Source organism: Alosa pseudoharengus, unplaced genomic scaffold, assembly GCF_046254945.1.
Source record: "Alosa pseudoharengus isolate Yale_2024_CS ecotype anadromous, Long Island Sound unplaced genomic scaffold, YU_APseudo_1.1 YU_APseudo_1.1_scf_18, whole genome shotgun sequence".
Lineage (NCBI taxonomy): Eukaryota > Metazoa > Chordata > Actinopteri > Clupeiformes > Clupeidae > Alosa > Alosa pseudoharengus.
The window spans coordinates 25,928,708-25,948,395 of NW_027468650.1; the positions used below are offsets into that span (position 1 = coordinate 25,928,708).

General features: G+C 41.9%; 2 protein-coding genes across 4 annotated transcripts; one reads left to right on the forward strand and one right to left on the reverse strand.

Moving 5' to 3' along the window:
• Positions 1 to 281: 281 nt before the first annotated feature.
• LOC143131258 (ATP-dependent zinc metalloprotease YME1L1-like) lies at positions 282 to 10,955 on the reverse strand. 2 transcript variants are annotated; one of them, XM_076290759.1, is made up of 18 exons: positions 10,764 to 10,955; positions 9,202 to 9,333; positions 8,396 to 8,579; positions 7,933 to 8,031; positions 7,247 to 7,356; positions 6,482 to 6,632; positions 6,066 to 6,149; positions 5,584 to 5,757; positions 4,886 to 5,038; positions 4,572 to 4,704; positions 4,287 to 4,349; positions 3,809 to 3,921; positions 3,372 to 3,527; positions 3,011 to 3,162; positions 2,638 to 2,764; positions 2,360 to 2,433; positions 1,699 to 1,785; positions 282 to 1,449 (listed from the first exon to the last, which is right to left on the reverse strand). In XM_076290759.1, the coding sequence occupies exons 1-18, from the start codon at positions 10,794 to 10,796 to the stop codon at positions 1,306 to 1,308; spliced, it is 2,169 nt and encodes a 722-aa protein (XP_076146874.1). In that variant the 5' UTR covers positions 10,797 to 10,955; the 3' UTR covers positions 282 to 1,305. The 2 variants fall into 2 exon arrangements, with proteins under 2 accessions (XP_076146874.1, XP_076146873.1); XM_076290758.1 differs by having other exon boundaries at positions 6,042 to 6,149.
• Positions 10,956 to 12,535: 1,580 nt separating this feature from the next.
• Positions 12,536 to 19,666, forward strand: mastl (microtubule associated serine/threonine kinase-like). 2 transcript variants are annotated; one of them, XM_076290760.1, is made up of 13 exons: positions 12,536 to 12,970; positions 13,138 to 13,275; positions 13,749 to 13,888; positions 13,982 to 14,070; positions 14,335 to 14,441; positions 14,926 to 15,088; positions 15,286 to 15,452; positions 15,657 to 16,820; positions 17,154 to 17,295; positions 17,447 to 17,461; positions 17,995 to 18,108; positions 18,579 to 18,680; positions 19,035 to 19,666. In XM_076290760.1, the coding sequence occupies exons 1-13, from the start codon at positions 12,782 to 12,784 to the stop codon at positions 19,190 to 19,192; spliced, it is 2,688 nt and encodes an 895-aa protein (XP_076146875.1). In that variant the 5' UTR covers positions 12,536 to 12,781; the 3' UTR covers positions 19,193 to 19,666. The 2 variants fall into 2 exon arrangements, with proteins under 2 accessions (XP_076146875.1, XP_076146876.1); XM_076290761.1 differs by lacking the exon at positions 17,447 to 17,461 and having other exon boundaries at positions 12,634 to 12,970.
• Positions 19,667 to 19,688: the final 22 nt, after the last annotated feature.

A 19,688-nucleotide genomic window follows, 5' to 3' on the forward strand; every position in this document is an offset into this window, starting at 1 on the left:
GTGACTGGGGGCTGGTGGTTTGGGGACACATTCCCCATTATTTAGAAAGACAATGGAAGGACTATGCTCAGACTGGAGATGGATAATGACAGACATTCACATTCTGCTTCGAATGAGTGCATTTTCTTTTTAACAAAAATTGAAGAGTGACTGTTTTGAAAGCACAGATTCTAGGTTAATCCTCTCAGAAACCTTTTCAGATGTCTGAAAGGTTTGCTGAAAAGTACAAAATACTAAACCTATAAGACATTGTCATGTATTTGAATAAGTGACACTTGAAGAAAAGTTATGGAGGCCTTTATTCATGTTTCCATAGCACAAATATTTTTTTCTTCTGATTTCAGAAACAGACCTGGGTAACGGTATTGGTTAACATTCATATACGCACACTTATATACACTTGACTTTTATTCTAAATCTCTTACATATTGATTCAAGCATATGGAGAGAAGATGGAGCCATTTGGCTCCACCTGAATAACTTAAATGGATAGAATTGTTACAGTCATCTTTATTTGAATGCAACAATTTAAACTCTAATTCAAGCTGAGAGGGAAGTCAACCCTGTCCAACTACTTGAAGACAACAAAACCTAGAATGTACAATTTACAGACTGATCTGATCACTCCAACCATTACATGATGCAAAGGGTGGGTGGGTGGGTGGGGGTTGCTATGCAAGAATACTGACGTTCCAAAGTCACACTAAACCTGTTGCTCAAGAGAGACTGCATCAGACGTTCACTAAATATGCCTTCACATTTTAGATTCTCTCACAGCTGCAATAAAAAGTGGAGAGCTAATTTCAAGTCTCCACAAATATCCTGATCACAGAAAGGTTATTTGAGGTGATATACAGTACTAGTTGCTTTGCAACTAAAAGTTTATTCCCCTCAACTGTTACAATGTAAAACATCATTACGTGATGGGATTCTCTATGAAGGTATATCTGATACTGCAGAGTGAGAATGAGTGTCCACTACCTTCCTTTGCACACTCTCTCACCATGCAGGTGTGAGACATTTGGAGAAGATTTACACGCCTGAATGTCCTGATAAAAAAAAAAAAAAGACACTAAAAAGAATTAAGTTGATGTTAATGACCAATTGGATTCCTGAAAGGAGATTTTGTTTGGGGGCAACTCAACTGACTACATCTGAGTATAAAGAAAATGGGCTGAAAGTGGTTTAAAAAAAAAAAAAAAAAAGTAAAGAAACAAAACGAAGTCTTTGTCATCCCTGCAACATAATTGCACTGGGAGATATTTATACATGGGGCATTGGTATCAGTCTTTTCCGCAGGCGACATCATCTAGGGTCTAAGGCCTTCCCCTCCAGCAACATCTTTATCTCCTTGCCGTCCAATGTCTCGTAGGTCAGCAGGGCATCGGCCAGCTTCTCGTGCTCTTTGCTGTATTTCTTCAAGAGGTTCTTAGCACGTTCATAAGAATCCTGTGACAAGGCACACGAAGAATTAGGCTTCCGTATCGAAAATTACATTTGTATTGTGGAGAAAAACCTTGGCATAAAATTGCACTATAAGACATCAAAATGTGTAATTAAATGAGGATAGAAGCATACTTTAGCTTGTAATAAGTAATGTTAACAATATAAATTATATAAAGCAACTAGATATCATTTAATAATTCAATATGTAAAACAAGTGGTCTTCTGTGGCAATGTGTGGGACAGTCCACTCACCTGTAGCAGGACCCTGACTTCCTGTTCGACGGCAGCCTGTGTCTCTGGACTCTGCTTTGTTAGGTCAGCATAGGTCATCACCCCCAGCTGGAACATGCCGGCAGAACAATGACAAATCGCAACAGACCGCTTACACAACCAGCAGGCTCAGAAGCAGGCCAAAGAGGCCGGACTCATGAGCTTAGCACCACAACTAATGCAGGAAGCCTCTATTGGCACTTTTTAAATGGCTGTTATAAATGATCATATGGAATTGTCGGCAAATTAAGTTCAAGGAAGACTAGCTTCAGAGAGTTCATGGCGGACTCCCTGTGAGGGTTGAACCGTGTTAACGTCAAACATTTCAGGCTGGACATAGCTACAGGGGGAAAGGATTAGGAGCAGGGAGCAGGGACTTATGTCTGGAATGTTTCTCTGAGAACGCCATTTCACCACGACTGAGGCTTCCTGCAGAAGATCCACTGTTGGCTAAAATGGACCCACTTTTCCTTTGGACTGCTTCATTACCCAAGCTGATCAGACGGAGCCCTGAGGCTATGAGGGGGCCTGACTGTCCATGAATTGTGCCTCTTTTTGAAACTGGCTAAGACTACTACAACAAAGGCTGATTGTTGGGCTTTATCCAGTCTACACACACAAACAAAGTTACCACAGGGGTTACCTTGTCGCTCATCCCAAAACGAGTCACCATCATCTTGGCTATTCTGGTGGCTCCATCAAAGTCACTTGATGCACCTGTAAAAAAAACCCAAAAAACAAAAACAAATTGGTGATGTTTTAGGAGATCAACTCCAAAATACAACCATGAAAGTATAGCCAAACATGGAGACAGAAAGTACACAGTCGAAGAAAGGCGACAGAAAAAAAGGGGGGCATTAAGGTTAGCAGGGCCAGAGAGAAAGAGAGAGCTGAAAGAAAACAAATATTTTGCCCAGTCACCTGTGGTGATGTTCTCGTCTCCGAATATGAGCTCCTCCGCCACGCGCCCCCCCATGCTGACATCCATCTGGGCCAGCAGCTGGGCTCGGGTCTCGCTCCAGCGGTCATTCTCGGGCAGCATTGACACCTGCGACCCACATGACCCCACAATCAAATGACACACAATGACCCAGCCAATATTTTGGGGATATTTGTAATGAATCAGACACTACAATCTGAGGGTGAGTCTGCACAATCAATATAATGCATTAACCGAGCATAAAGTACATTTGACCACTACATTATGACCACATCAGCAGTAATGAACAATGTAAGCATTAACAAAAGGAACATTGTGAAACTAATTTAAATTTAAAAGACAAGGGGTACACACATGACCAAGAGTAGGTCCACGGGGCATGATGGTAGCTTTGTTGATGGGCATGGCATCTTTGGTGTAGTAGGCCACGATGGCGTGGCCAGACTCGTGGTAGGCAGTGATGGTCTTGTTCTTTGCGTCGATGTCCACACTCCTGCGTTCAGGGCCTGTCCATTACATGAGGGGAGGAGAAATGGAAGTAAGGTGGAGGAGCAAATGTAGGTTAAAGGAGAATTAAACAAGAAGTTTCTGACTTTAGGCTCACTCCCATGACTGTTAAGAGGAATGGGAGAGAGTGGGGAAGGATGATTGCATTTGAAGGGGGCAGGGTTAGATGGAAGTGGGGAGGAAGTGGGAGGGTAAGCATGGCACACACCCATGAGAATCTTGTCCTTAGCGAACTCCAGATCCTTCATGGTGACCATGTCTTTGCCATCGACAGCAGCCTTGAGAGCTGCCTGGTTGACCAGGTTCTCCAACTCGGCCCCGGAGAAGCCCACAGTACCTCTGGCAATGATCTCTGCATTAATACCTGGGTGAAGAAGACAAGGGTGGTCAGGTTAGACTATGTGTATGCTCAATCAGTTTGTGAATAATTCATCAAAGAGGCATTTTGGTGTCCTGTCCACCATTCTGACTGGAGTTTGACTTAAAGTCTACAAAATAGAAGCACTTTCACATCAGAGAGACCATAAACTCATGTCTCAAATTAAATCACATTCAATACCTAGCATTGAAAACAACAACAAAAACTATAAACCCACTAAAAGTATACACATAAAACATTGCTGTGTTCATTCACTTCAGCCATACCTTCATCCATTTTGATTTTCTTCAAGTACCAGTTGAGGATCTCGGTGCGTCCTTTCACATCTGGGCGAGGGACAGTCACTTGCATGTCAAATCTTCCTGGACGGATCAAGGCACTGCAGAACAATCCAGACAAACCCTGCTCGTCAGCTTTAAATGCTATACAAATCTGATAAGGTGAAAGCCTGTCAGACTAAACTCCTGATTGCAGAATGGCTGTACTCCTGGCAGTCAGGTGAACAGAGGACAGTTTGGACAATGGAATTCACCCCAATTATGAGGTTCAGTTTAGTTGTTCTTAATCCCCTTGTGACAGACATTTTATGTATGAATTCACATTTAGGCTAACAAAAATCCAACTCAGGGTGACTGACCCCATAAGCCTATAAGATTTGGCAAAGAATCAGAGCTATCCTCACTGCTTTGGCCAATCCAAACAGACAGAGCTGTGGAAAAAAAGGCATTCTCCAATGAAACGTACTTATCTAAAGCCTCAGCAAAGTTTGTGGCGCCAATAACGATGACCCCTTCATTTGGCTTAAACCTGTAAATAAAGAAAAGATGATAATCAAAACACTAACCACAGGATATGCGGACATCTCAACCATTATAATTTCTTAAATGAGCACAATTCTCGTATAGCATAACACCTGCTGGCTGGCAATGCAACAGCTTGACTGAGTAAACAAAAACAAATACTCCTATAAAATCATTATGGATTCTCTCACTGATAACTAACAGAACACGTTTTTGATGAAATACCTACCCATCCATCTCTGCCAGCAGCTGGTTGATGGTCTGTCTGGAGTAGGGGTGCATGGGAGATTCTATTCTTTTCCCACCCACACTGTCCAGCTCATCAATGAAGATGACACACGGGGCATTGGCTTTTGCCTCCTCTGAGGAAAACAAACAACAGAAACATGATGCCGCTTTTGTGCTTTTGTAGTGATTTTACAACATTCTCTCTTATTTAATGCAACTTCAGGCCAAAGAATAAATACTGTGTGTCTTTAAGGAACACAAAACACATAAATGTCACCATGAGATGTGAAACTATGGATTGCCACAGGGACTCACTGAAGAGGTTCCTGATGCGACTGGCTCCCACGCCCACAAACATCTCATCGAACTCCGAGCCGGAGGCATAGTAGAAGGGCACATCAGCCTCGCCAGCCACTGCCCTGGCCAGCAGCGTCTTCCCTGTGCCTGGAGGGCCTACCAGCAGGATACCTACAAGACAGAGCCCATGATGGAGACAAATAGATAGATGGATAGATAGATACTTTATTGATCCCCAGGGGAAATACTAGCTATCAAAGACCAATCACAAGGATTCGCAATGATACAGTCCAACAAAAGGTTTTACTGTTTTCCCCATTACTCTGCATGAGCCACTGAATGACATTTAATAACTAGCAGCTATACAGAAAATTCTATAATACTGAAAAAATAATAAAAGGATTTACATATCAGCAATGCCATACTAGCAATTACAACTTAATAATAAACTGCATTTAATTAATAAAACTTAAATATAGGTTAGAAATGAGTAAATAAAGGTTAATGTTCAACTTTCATGACCATATGACCACAAGAAGGGAAATAAATCCATTAATTTTCAGGACATTGAAAAACCCCCTTTTTTTTTTTTTTTTAATAGTTCAACATTGCATCATCAAATATTTTTTTTCTTCTTTTTTTTTACATTTGGAGATTTACATAAGGTTTACACCTGACAGCAGTGATGGGTACCTTATTTTCTGGCTTGTTCTCACCTTTGGGGAGCTTTCCACCTAAAACTGTGAATTTCTGGGGGTTCCTGAGGAACTCGACCACCTCCTGCAGCTCGTTCTTGGCCTCTTCGACGCCCTTCACATGCTCAAAGGTCACATTCTTCACCTGGACTGGGTCCACAGCTGAATCCAGGCCAGAGGTGGTGCGGAAGCGCACTGTTGGGGTAAAAAGGGGAATCCCCAAGGTTAGGGCCCAAGATCATTGGCTGTATTACTTGAGATAGTAGAAGTGAAACATTTAGTGTCAGTGTCTTGGTACCTGATTTTGGTATAGAATACAAAATTAGTTCATGCTGAAGCATGTTAGAAATCACACAAAGCTTGAAGCATGTATCCCTCTGAATACATACGCATGCACAGATATCAGAGTAAAGTATGAGCCTGACTAATCTGAGAAATCAACAGCACACACTAGAAAGTAAATAAAGTCTGACACAAACCAGTATCAGAAAAGGAGCTTTTACCCGAAAGGAACGGGGTTTTGGCCAAGCCATAGATGCCAACCAGGAGGAGGACCAGAAGGATCAAGCGTGTTCTCCTTAGTGAATCTGCCAAATCACACACACCACACACACACACACACACACACACACTGAGGAGGGAAGTTGAACTCACAATACCCATCAACCTTAGTTACTCTTGACTCAACAGCATCACCCTGTGGTACCTCAGAGGAATGTATATGTACTCATCTACGCACACAACTAAACCTCATGGACAAAATTAAACACTGCTGCTTATATAAATTCAAATGCTGATGCACACATAATTATTACCATTGACTGAATAACATGAAAGAAGGGCGTGAATTTGCTGATTATATTTTTGTAACAAGCAACATATATGTAATATATGTCAATGTGTCTGTGTAGAGCCATGCCTTGTGTTCTTTGGGTAAAAGACTGGGACTTCATGAAGCCTTCTGTGAAGCCGGCTTTAAAGGCATCTTGCTCATTGCCAGACAGATTCCTCTGTTTCATTATGCCGTCTATGCTGTCTATCACTGGGCCTTTCTCCTTCATCAGCAGACCCTGTGATCCAAAGAGAAAAGGAGAGAGAGAGAGGGAGAAAAAAGAAAAGATTGAATTGAAGGAGGGAGGGAAGGCAGGTCGAGAGGTTACACCAGTAACAATGGGATTAGTGAGAGCTGCCAGTGAGTGGTCATGAGACACATGGACTCTGCCATGTAAGCGGAGGAACAGCCCGCTCGGCTACGTCTAGGCAGTAAAACGATTTGAAACCAGTCCTTGGGCAACTCTTACATAATGTGAATGAGTGTACATACACTACTGTTCATTAGTTTGGAGTCACTTAGAAATGTACTTAATGTTTTCATCATTAATGTTGTAAAAAGAAATGGCTGATCTTTAATGCAATATCTAGTATGTATACAGATGCCCATTATCAGCAACCATTCATCCAATGTTCCAAAGGCACATTCTGTTTAATAATCTGATATAATTTTAAAAGGCTAACATTGAAAACATTGAAGAACCCTTTTGCAATTATGTAAGCACATAATGTAATCTGAAAACTACACATACACACAGTCTTGAGTAAGATAGATAGATAGATAGATAGATATAGATAGATACTTGATTGATCCCCAAGGGGAAATTCAAGAGTCTTCCTCGACCCAACTAACCTTTATAAAGGCTGGAGTATAGCCTTCCGGCTCGGCTGGGCTCTCATAGCCCGCCTGCAGACGCCTCTTTCCGGACCGCAAGGTCTTGAAGCCTCGATGCTGGACCCATACTGCATGGACGGACATTGGGAGAAAAGGTTATTCAAGGTATTCAGCAAAATTCGTCCCAATATAGTCCGAAGTCAATATCTGCCTAGGAAATCGCCTCGTCTTAATCTGCATTGCCATTTGTACTCATTGTGAATAGGCAGGCCACAAGAAGTAATTAGGGATTGTTTTGTTTGGCTCACTTTTACTCACGGCATGCTATCCGGCGACGAGAGACTCCATTAACTATGCTAAGCTAGCGGGGGTGCTGCCGGACTAAGACAATACATGCACGGAGACAAAAATGTTTTTGCTCACTTATCTAACTCTAGGGGAGACGGTGAATAACCCAATTCCATAAAATAGTTGCGTGTTCCTTTAAGAAGAACAATAGTACAATACATACAATACAATAATAGTAATGATACATACACAGACAACAATTTTACACAGTTCTACATTTGCATGGAGAGCAGACTCTACAATATTTCCAAGCTACACTGTACCAAAAACATGACACAACAATATGTGCCCCAAAATTGACACATTTCTTGCATTTCTTGTTCTAAACATTGTGGTCAAAATGTGACCAATGTTACCAGGCCAGTGTTGGAGCTCTGAGCAGACTGCCTGTAGAGGACTAGAACCATGTCTATGGAATGCTGAAGGCTGGAACAGCCCCACTCCTCTGGAGAACCCTAAAAGAAGAACAGACACATATGAGTGCAGTGAGAACCATATACTCTAATTTTACTTATAGCACATTTTATTACACAGCTTTTATGATAAAGGTGCTACAGTACACTGACATGCTCTCAATTCTAGGTCAATAAAATGAATGCCACAAACACTTGGAAGTAATTCATATCATATATTAAAGTTTTCATTTTTTATATATCCTAGAATATATAGCAGCTAATGTGTTGATGGTACCTCATGTGGTAACAAAAATATCTGTCTGTGTCCCATATAGAACTTCCAAATCTTCATTGTGAAAGGCAGTCTCTCCCCATATCGAAGACACATTAAAACTCCCAAAGACGAAATGACGTGAAACCTCACCATGTTTGTTACTGAAGAAAGAGTCGGTCGAGATGTGTGATGTTTTCCAGCTGGGAGAGTAGTGAGGGAGAGCAGGGACTCGGCTTTCTCCTGGGCTCAACCTTGGCAGGAGCCTACTGACCAGCTCGCTGAGCTGACCAACTCCTAGGTCAGACAAGCCCAGCTCCCGTAAGCTCACTGTGGGCTGAGAACATAAGGTACAACATGTGGAGTTTGATAAGATGCAATTTTACCGTAAAAAGGAGAGGCCAGATTTTAGTGTAGTGTTTGTATTTTACAACATCAGATAATTTTACTCAAAACTACTCCGATTAATCCAAGTTTACACTCGTTATTCGTCTTTAACAGTCATCCAATGTCAGGTTGAAAATGCTTTATCAATCATGTAAGGCATATTTATCATCTGATGAAAGAAACAAATAAGACAGCTGAGAAAAGCTCCAGTTTACAGAACATAGAGACTTGATTTGATGCAAAAATGAATTATGTGAATAATTTTTCATCCAACAGCAAATGAAGCTCATTTCATTTCATATTTATTATACAGGAAAGTATTAAAAGTAACAAAGTTACAGTTTAAAACGGGCCTGACTCACTAGTATGAAATGTAGTTGAAGTTGTTACCTATTTTATCATAGTACAAGAAGCAGTTAGGGAAAATTGCAATTTGACTATTGCCTCAATTGTGCTTTGGATTTGAGAGGATGAACAAGGAACATTTGTCATAGCTTATGTTTGTACTTATGAAATAAATGCTGTACTTTGTCGAGTTACATTCTACTAAGAGGTGCACTATGCTGCCTTACCTCTTTGAGCAGAGGATCCTGCTCTGGTGGGAAATCCTTTTGCAGACTCTGCACAGATGCTGTGGCTGCAGAGCTGGCTGAGGTTTTGATGGAATGGAGGGCATTGATAAGGTGTGTCAGTGGCACTGTGACCTAAACAAATAAAAGGACCATAAACTATTATTATTGATGATAATCATAAAATCCCAGGGCTCTGGTGGCAAGGTTACAGTGAAAACGTATAGGGGACATTATTCCTATATGATCATATAATTATGCATTTTTAATAATGTGTTATGTATTTATGTCCAAGTGATAGCAGTTCAGCTCGTTGATTGGACACCATGAGACTGAAAGGTACACACATCCATTGCACAGGTTGAGTGAAAGAATTTAGTTGGGTTCAACTTCACTTGCCAATCTACCATGATTTTGTGAAGGCATTTATTCAGTGTAAAGATGGTTCTCTATTAACAACGCGTGTTCTGGTATCAACGCACTGAAAGGGCAAAACGAGTAACCTCGTAACCGATGTCGGTTTAATAACACAAAACGGAAGTTTGAGTCCAGCTGCTACATAGAACAAGCTACCATAACCACAACAACATGTGTTTGAAGTATACATCTGTCGAAAATATCCGCATTCTGCATTTAACACGGTGACGTTTGTTATGCGTTGAACGTACCATTACACAAAATTCAAGCTGGTTAGCATTGCCAGACTGTAACTACAGTGGTGGTTATTTAATCTAGTGTCTTCCAATGACAAACGGCACCTGATTGTGTAATCGACCGCTACGACATCCAATAGTAACATGACCTAACCCTAATGTTAGCGATCTTGATATAAACATATGGAATACATATCAATAACGTTATTCAATTATGAAATACAATGATTCAGGGTCATCTGATACCTATTTTAACATAGTACAACTTACGCCAAATACAGAGTCAATGGTTGTGTTTGCTTTCCCGTTATCTAGAAGCTAGCTGCTAAATGTTACACAAGCGCCATACCATAACATGCTAGAACTAACGTTAACGTTAGCTAGCCGCCGGCTGTCACGTACAGTATGTCTATGGTCACGTAACTGGATGCTAGGCTAGTTAGCTTTCAGTACTGCGTTAGGTATGCTCTCTACTTTCTTGGCAAACCAACTTTATGTAAATATATATATATATATATATATAAAGCCTTCAGAGAATCCCTCTCAGGTTAATATATTTTACCACCTCAGCTGATCAATGTAGTGAAAGGACTGAAACAAAAGCTTGCGTTAGCGTTACCCATCCATTGTCAAGGTGGTAACTTTAGTTAGCTAACGAGGCAGAACTTCATTGCCAACTTAACGTTAGCCACACATCTACTAATGTAACACTCTTCGCATAGCTCTGGTTAACTGACAACATCAGTAGTTAACCAAAACATCTGTGCTACTCGTGTTTTATGTGTCGTTCACACGTCAACGTTGAGTAAGCCGCCCCCAACTCTCAGAAAAAATACCTTTAGCACACAGCTAACATGGTCGTAACCCCGAGCTAGCTTGGTAGTAGCACTAGGTAACGTTAACAGTTTGTACCTGTGGTTGAAACGTTGTAGGGAGGGAAAACATCGCTCCGGGTTATTGGAAGCAGTCCCTGTGCGTTCCTGTCAAAATCTGGAGCCCACCCCACCTTCTGCCCTTTTGTTTCCCCCTGTTATTTCACTAGACTGACAATCGTTACTTCCAAATGCTGAGGAAAGGAGGTTCTCGCCGTGAATGCTACCGGGGGACATATTGTTACGTCATTCTGTAAAGGCTCATTCAACATCGTGCAGCGCCGCGCAGATCTGGTTGAACGTGGCGAATGCTCGACTTTTGCATAATGAAAACAGGCATAACAGCAGCCAGTTCTGCGCAGCGCTGGATGAAGTTGAATGAGCCTGTAGCACGTATACTCTCTCCGACATGCCGCACATCTTGTTATGGGTCGTTCCAGCAACCCGTAACCTGTATTTTCACAACCCGTGAAAGTGCCCTGGAAGGACAGTCAAACCTGTGAATTCGTACCAGATCGTTGTACTCCCGGTTACCGTCACAGACACAACAATAAACAACCGCCGCAGAAGGGTTTGTCGTGACTTGTTATCACTTTGCCTGGAATTCGCTCCTAAGTCGTGAGGCATATGACTTGAAGTTGTAATTTACGGGCTAAGCTGCTGTCTGGAACGCAGCATTAGAGACCCTCATTTAAACCCGTGCAGTGCCCGTTTACTTATTAGACATTCTCTGACCCGTACATTATTAGGCCTTCACTCCAACAAGGATGCACATCTCCACTCTCCAATAAATGATTGCATCTATTTGGATTTGAAATGGTTGATGCGAAGTCTTTGTGTTTTTAGGTACACGTGGTTAATTGGCTAAAAACAACTGAAAGACATCCATGGAGAGCTAACGTCCAGGAATGAAACAATCATACATTTTGGGCTGAACCGGACTAAGCTATTCTACTGAATGAATTAATTGACAGTACACAGGCTCTACCATCAAACAGTCAGAAAGGACTAGTCGGCCTCAACGACAGTAAAAGAAAAAGGCCAACACAGAAGACTATTTTCAACTTATTTCATTATGAAACAGTTGATAATTTTAGTGATGGGCAAATTAAGCTTTGGTGAAGCACTGAACCACTTTGAACAATTGATTCAAAAATGGGTTCATTACTCGAAGCTTCAGTAACAGCGACCTCTCCTGGTGAAAAGCCAAGACTGCATCTAAATTATCCCGGCTAGATAGTGGACAGGAAGCTTTACTAGTGAAATAAATCTAGTGCACGCACCTAACCACCCCACCCCCACACATACGTAGTGCACATGAATAAGAATGGGATATCATTATTTATACAAATAAAGATTGATCAGGAGCCATCAGAATAAAGTTTTCCCACATATCTCTTACATTGTAATAAAAATAAATCGACATGAACAAACTATGCTTGTCACAGTAGAGGCTATGAACCAAACGCAATGTTTTGCATTAGCCTAAAGTGTTTATGCTTTGAGCGCGCTACAATTCAGACTAGAAACGAGGCCGTGCCAGTTGCAGTGGCAGCACGATTGGTTCACGAGGCGGTGGCGCTGTGGCTCTGCGAACCACTCAGGTGATTCTTTCAGAGAATGAAGCAGTTTCTGCTTCGGACGTCATATGTCACGTGATTTTTCCGTAGCAAAGCAAGCTTCGGAGCAGTGGTTCAAATCGGTTCAAATGGAATTGTAGTGACTGGTTTGAAGCACGTATCGAAGCTTCAGTGTCAGACTGCCATCACTAGATAATTTATCCCAGAAAATATAGCTGCCCCTTAATCTGCCTGAATATCATATGATCGGTTTGTATCTGATATATTCTATGAAATATATTTGTATTTACACAAATACTACATACATTTTTTCTCTGACATATCATGTATATTGTTGAGATATTTTGAACGTCTTTCCTCTTTCCATCTACCGGAGTTCTAGATAACAGGCATCTACCTTGCAAGTCCCTATATACGTCACGTAGACGTAGGACCTCGAAACCGAGAGGGCATTTCAAATTTTCAAAACATCCCAGTCATGGATTTCGAGGGGGAAAAAACAAAACCTGACAAGGAGTCCTCAATTAATGATACAATTATATCTGCCGATGTACCCAAGCCACCATCAATCGAAGACTTCATCGTGGTAAAGCCTATCAGTCGCGGAGCTTTTGGTAAGGTCTATCTCTCAAGAAAGAAATGCAACTCACGGTTGTACGCAATAAAGGTAAGTTTATTGTAGCCTAAACGTAACTGGCTATATAGGCTAGATCGCCTGTTAAATGTTGTTGGCTTGTGGCTGCCCAGGTAGCTAAACATATCGCATTTTAGAGTCACAACTGGTAAATCATCAGTCTAATAAATATGGTCTTTACGTTGGATTTACATTCACAGGTCGTAAACAAGGCCGACATGGTTGATAAAAATATGACAGAGCAGATGAGGGCAGAGCGAGATGCTTTGGCCCTCAGCAAAAGTCCTTTTGTGGTGCACTTGTTCTACTCCCTGCAAACAGCAACTAAAGTATATTTGGTAAGTTATTATAGTAGTTTGTCAGTAAAGTATTGCCACTTTTGTCTACATATAAGTAGGGCTGAAACAATTAATCGAGTAATGGAGTAGTCAAATTGGTTGGCAACAATTTTGGTAACCAGTTAAACGGATTATGTCTTTTTTAAAAAAAAAAGGAAAACACCTCTCAATATTATCTAATTGCAGATTCTTAAACTTGTAAAAATTCGACTGTACTTACTCCTCTATGACAGTAAATCAATTGTCTTTGGCATGTGGACAAACCCAAGCATTTGAGGACATAATCCTGGGTTTTGGAAAAAGATAATCATTTCATTTTATTGATCAAACAAACAACTAATCAATTGATTGAGAAAATAATCAGCAGATTAATTGACTATGTTGCAGTTGCAGCCCTACATAAGTTTTTGCTGATATTTTCGAATTCCTGGAAAAATTCAGTCAAACACTGCATTATTCTTTTTTTTTTATAGGTGATGGAATATCTGATTGGAGGTGATGTGAAATCATTACTTCATATTTATGGATATTTCGATGAAGACATGTCTCTGAAGTTTATATCAGAGGTTGCACTTGCTTTGGATTATCTTCATCGCCATGGAATAATTCACAGGTTGGTTATCATTTTGCATTGCTCACTTCCTCCAGGTTTTTCTGGTTTATAACTTGTGTTGGGTGTTTGAAACATACATGTCGTCATTCACAGGGACCTGAAACCTGACAACATGTTGATCTCTAACGAAGGACACATCAAGCTTACAGACTTTGGTCTCTCAAAGGTTAAGATGGAAAGAGGTATGACAAAAGCGAAATAATCTGTCAAACTGCTCAGACTGGATTTTTAACGGTTGCGTTCCCTAAGAGGAGTCACATGCCCCAACATATACCAGTGATCACACCATTTACTGAACTGTAATCTACACAGATATTTGTACACATTGTTTCAAATGAGTGCATATGTTTGTAATGCAATCTGTCAAACATTCCATGATTTTATAAAATATCTACTTTACATCTTTCTTGTTTATGTGAAATCAAATTTTCTCCTTTACCCTTCAGAGCTAAGCCTGACAGATATTCTTACCACACCCTCCTTGGCAAAGCCAAATAAAGCTTATTTTCGGACACCTGGTCAAGTGCTGTCACTGATCAGCTCCCTTGGACTTGTAAGTGTAAAAATCTCATCACTGTAGCCTGGGTGAATCCCATCCCATTGATGCCCGTTTCCAATTCACCAAAAACCCATCCAGTCACAATCGTCTATCCGGCATGGCATGGGCTTTATATGATGACATTCAACACAACTAATGGCTGCGCTGATGGTGACAGGGTTAAACAGATATGGATGTTTATTTTCTTTGGAATTGAGTAAACAACTGCATTTAAAACCTTCATTGCCGGTTACGTTTAGAAACGGGAGCCAATGGGATCCTTTCAAGACAAACCTGCAGAGCAAATTCAAATTTGCTAACAGGTTTGTCTGGGTTCACGTAGGCTATCAACACTGAAGTAATTATGCAAAATTTAAAACCATTCCTAATGCATGTGATGCCTGATGATGCTAAGAGGAGGTTTTCAGTAGCATCAAGCTCTTCCTGTTTCACTTCCATTCTTGCCAACTTCCCTCCTTTTTACCTGTCAACCAATCAGAACACTCCATTGATGGAAGGAAAACGCCACTGCAGCCTGTCAGCTGTGTCCAGCTCCAAGACATGCGGGAAGCTGGAGACGCGGAAAACCTCGCTCGGCTCCCCTCACGAGAGGAGGAGGAGGAACAGCTTCAGTTCCCCCATGTGCTCCACACGAGCCTTAGGTATGCTCAGCCCATGGTGATGCCTGATACCTGACGTTCTCATACGCATGGATTCTTTTCTTGATATAACCTCCTGACATCCGCACCTTTGTAACATTTATGTACATGGATGTATGCAGATATAAGTGTGCTAAAGTATTTACTTGTTCACTGACTGACAAACTGATCGATGACAACAATTTCATTTTGCATTTCAGGACGCAGCAGTATGTTCAGTGCAGGAATGTTGGCCAAAGGTCTCACCCCCAAGCTGATGAAGTCCAGACAACGCTGTGACACACAGAGCACTGGGAGCAACCAGTCATGCATCTGTCCCTCCGCCACAGACTCTGAAAGCTGCATCAGCCCTCTGTGGGAAGACTTGGTATGTCACCACTTTAAAGTCTTCTTAACATAGATAATCATGTTGTTGTTGGCATTTACTGTTTAGTACATCAAATGAACAAGTATAGTAGCCTAGTTTTAACTTTAGTTTTCATTAGATTGAATAATTCTACCTGGGTCAACATTATTTGGGTTATTAGGGTTTAATTACTTATTATAAATGGTCTCTCATCTGTATGCTTAGGAATGCCAAGAATCTCAGAACATGCCTCCTGAGGAAGGTAAAGATCAGCTGAACATAGCTGGGAAGATTGACACCCCCCTTGCATCATCAGAGCGAATTCCTGGGCGCGACAATGCTCTCATGTCACTTGGCAACCAGGACGTCAGGGCACACCCAGTCAGAGGACAGCTAGACTTTGCCTCTGCAGGGCCAATCCAGGGAAAAATCAACATCTCGACAGGCAAGAGGCTCCAGTTCGACAAGGAGGACTGCAGCCCTGCTAACCCAGCAGGATGTGCTCATTGGAGAGCCGGTGTATGCACTCCTGTTCCTAGCCTGCGTGGGGCCATCCAACCTTCCGTGAAGTCAGCCAAGCGGAATTTTGAGGAGGTGGACCGGAGCCCTGAGGCCATGGGGCTGCAGGCCAAAAGGGGCGACACGGACTTCCAGCGAAGCTCACGGGTGCCTGGGGAGGAGGACGGGAGGTACAGCACAGGACTGACAGGGCTCTTCTCCACTGTGGGGCTAGGGGTGCGCCAGGGTGGGTCAGGAGGCCAGAGGGAGACAAAGAGGCCCGGGCCGACCCAGTCCAGCTCAGCCGAGGTGGCCAAGAACCTGCTTTGTGAGCTGGAGGACCCTGGGGAGGAGGCAGTTGCCGCCGCAGCTGCCGAGTCGAGCTTTTCCTCCTCGTTCAGCGACGCCCAAGATGTGCACAGGAACCTGAGCTTAGATTCTGAGAGCTCGGCCCACGACATTTCCATCATCGGTTCCGACCCATCCGTGCCACCTCCAGTCGAGAGCCCTAAAGAAGCACTGTCCTCATCGCTGGAGGAGCTGGACGACCACGACCTCTCGGCCTGCTTCCCCCTGGCGGCCACTGGCCCTGCCTCTTATGCCCCGATCACCGTGCCCACGTCCGGGGCTGGCTCCGGCTTCCTGTTCCAGCGGCGGCTCCTCGGTCAGTCCAGCAGCGGAGCCAAGTCACCGTCCTTCCTGCGGCCACGGAACGTGGTGGCCTTCCGCAGCTACTGCAGCTCCATCAATCGCTCCAGCTTGTCCTGCTGCTCGCGCCTCAGCCTCGGCTCAGTGGAGCCCATGGAGACGTCCGCCTGCACCTCCTTCCTCAGCTCCGTCATGACGCCTGTCCAGAAGAAAAGGCCCAGCTTCGGGAGTTCTGTGCAGCAGGTAGGAGCTCTGAAGCAGAAACTGGAATAGTGTTACACTACAAAATACAACAATTTAGACTACTTTCAGAACTCTCTTGAGCTTGAGAAATACAATTCATATATATATATATATATATATGGTTGATACTTGTCAGATAGACAAAGTAATGCAGCACAACATGTAACCCTTAAATCTTAAAAGTTTGGATATTTTGAAAAGGACCTTTACTTGAGACTTATAATTGCACTGTAACTTGAATGACAATTAAATGACAAGCTAATTTTATGCTGAACAAAAAAAAAAAAAATAGAAAAGGGGAAATTAAGTGCTTTTTTTCTGTTGTGTGTCTAGACTCCAACCCCGATGGCCATGGTGCACACCCCCTTCAGGACCCCCAAGAGTGTTCGTAGGGGTCCGGAGCCCGTGCAGAGTGCCCCAATTTTGGGCACCCCGGATTACCTGGCCCCTGAGCTGCTCTTGGGAAAACCACATGGTAAGAATAAAAAAGCCAATGATTAATTGCCAGTTTACATGGACATTGGTCCGAAAACTCATTGTTCTACAACTGGAAAAGTTAGTTGTATAGTCATTTGAGAGACTTTTTAGAATATTGGCATCTAACAATCCCTCTTTTTGAGTTTCAGGAATTGGTATTGGTGGTAAGTTTGTCATAGATGTGGTTTTTTTTATGAGTACGGTACATTGGGGGATGTTTTCCTGCATGTGCTGGCAGTGCCTTTTGTCCCAGGGCAAAGGACAGGGTTTATTTTAGCAATGAGATTTGGGTACTGGTGTATCTTATGCTCTAACTGCTTCAGTGGTCCTCCACTGGTTTTTCAGGGACTAATTGTTTTATTTTAATTTTACTTTCAAACAACCCTTGCTCTGAAAACGCTGAACAGATGACTATCACAAGGCCAACATTTGTAGTCCGTGTTTTGATGTTTGTAACAATCGTGGGCTGTGTCGCTGTTCTTTTGATCCTGATTTGGTCTTTCACACATCACATATCATGCCATTTATTTGTTGTACATAAATTGAAATGCCTTGATTGTGACATTGATAACAGCTTACCCCCTGCTTCCACAGCCTAGACTAGAACACATTTCACACTCTAACCTTTCCCTCTGCCCCCTTCTCATGTGTGAAATGGCCATTGTGCAGAGTAAGTAATTAACATATCTCTGTTCAGATGTTATGGTCGATTGGTGGGCACTTGGAGTCTGCCTGTTTGAGTTCCTCACAGGAATCCCTCCGTTTAATGACGAGACCCCCCAGCTGGTGTTCCAGAACATTCTGAACAGAGGTGAGTGTTATCTGTTCATCCATCACCATTCACCAGTTGAATACATTTGTGGCTGAAGTTTAATTATATTCACAGTTCAACAACATCAGTTTGGTGGCTTTAATGTTAGGCTTGCTGTCAACATAATTAACTGCTCTATAAATAACTATATACACTACCGGTCAAAAGGGTTTTCAACCGTTGTAGAAAGAAATGGCTGATCTTTAATGCAATATCTACATTGCCTATTATCAGCAACCTTTTATCCAATGTTACAAAAGGACATTCTGTTTACTAATCTGATATCATTTTAAAAGGCTGACTGAGAAAACATTGAAGAACCCTTTTGCAATTATGTAAGCACATAATGTAATCCGAAAACTGCTCCTCTGATTAAAAAAAACAATGCAACTGATCTCAGCTGGTATTCTGTCCATAATATTAGTATTTTGCAACAGGCCTTACATTTTTCTTGCATTTTGTGCTTGTAGACATCCCTTGGCCTGATGCCGAAGAGGAGATATCCCACAATGCTAGAGATGCCATAGAGATTTTGCTAAACATGGACATGACCAAACGTGCAGGCCTGAAAGGTGAGACTATCTGTACTATCTATCTGTATCACACTTACAGACAAAGTGCAGTTATCAAATTACTGGTACTAATGTTGACCTTGTTTCAATTGATTGAGCTATTATTTACCAGAAAATGTACAACCAAAGTTAATTAATCAAGTTGCATCAAGTGCATGATCATGCATAGCGAACATGCCAAAGCTCAATTGTGTAAATGAATTAAATTTAAGATGATACATCAGCTTACAGGGCATATTACTGAAAACATACTGTAAGTGACTTCCTTGAAAATGAAAATCTCCACTGTTTAAGAGAAAATATTTCTGGGTTTGGCTATTTTTATTTAATTTGTGTGTGTGTGTGTCTCCTTAGAGCTCAAGGTGCACCCCTTCTTTGAGGGTTTGGACTGGGACAACCTGCAGAACCAGAAGATGCCTTTTATCCCACAGCCTGAAGACGAGACGGACACATCCTACTTTGATGCCAGGAACACTGCTCAGCACCTTGCCCTCTCAGGGTTCAGTATGTAGGGGATAGCCTGGGCTGGATGTCTGGTACTCTTTCTTTTCTAGTCTCTGATAACGTGTACACCTATTCAGCATTATTTTAGGACAAAGCACACCTATCTGTATACATTTAAATATGGGTAGTGTATTCTGATGAAGGTTGTGTTCACTCAGAAGAAGCATTATAAAACATGGTTTGTTAAAAATGGCACGTTGTATATATTTTCTTAGTGAGAGAAAATAGATTTTAATATATCTATTTAATATATATAAGTGTTGGTGCTCGTTGAGATCGTATGTTGCTGGTTGCATTGTTTTGTTTTCCTAAATGTATTTTTAGAGCATTACTTTTTCTTTTCCTTCAAAATTATTTGTGGATCCCTATACTGTATTCATATATCCATTTGGATAAAGTCTTAAAACACTTATTTTACTGTTTTATGACATGTAAGTGCTTGAGAAATAATGCTTACAAATAAAAATGGACAACTAATGGTAAACTAGGCCACCGTCAGTTATT

Excerpts from the sequence above, each read along its gene's own strand:
- LOC143131258 (XM_076290758.1), bottom strand. The coding sequence starts at position 10,796 with ATGTTTTCCCTCCCTACAACGTTTCAACCACAG. Across the intron at positions 7,357-7,932 it reads AGAGCTCCAACACTGGCCTG|TATGGGTCCAGCATCGAGGC; the intron begins GTAACATTGGTC and ends CCGTCCATGCAG. Across the intron at positions 5,758-6,041 it reads AAGCTCCTTTTCTGATACTG|TGCGCTTCCGCACCACCTCT; the intron begins GTTTGTGTCAGA and ends TTACCCCAACAG.
- mastl (XM_076290760.1), top strand. The coding sequence starts at position 12,782 with ATGGATTTCGAGGGGGAAAAAACAAAACCTGACAAGGAGTCCTCAATT. Across the intron at positions 14,442-14,925 it reads TGATCAGCTCCCTTGGACTT|AACACTCCATTGATGGAAGG; the intron begins GTAAGTGTAAAA and ends TCAACCAATCAG. Across the intron at positions 18,109-18,578 it reads CCAGAACATTCTGAACAGAG|ACATCCCTTGGCCTGATGCC; the intron begins GTGAGTGTTATC and ends TTGTGCTTGTAG.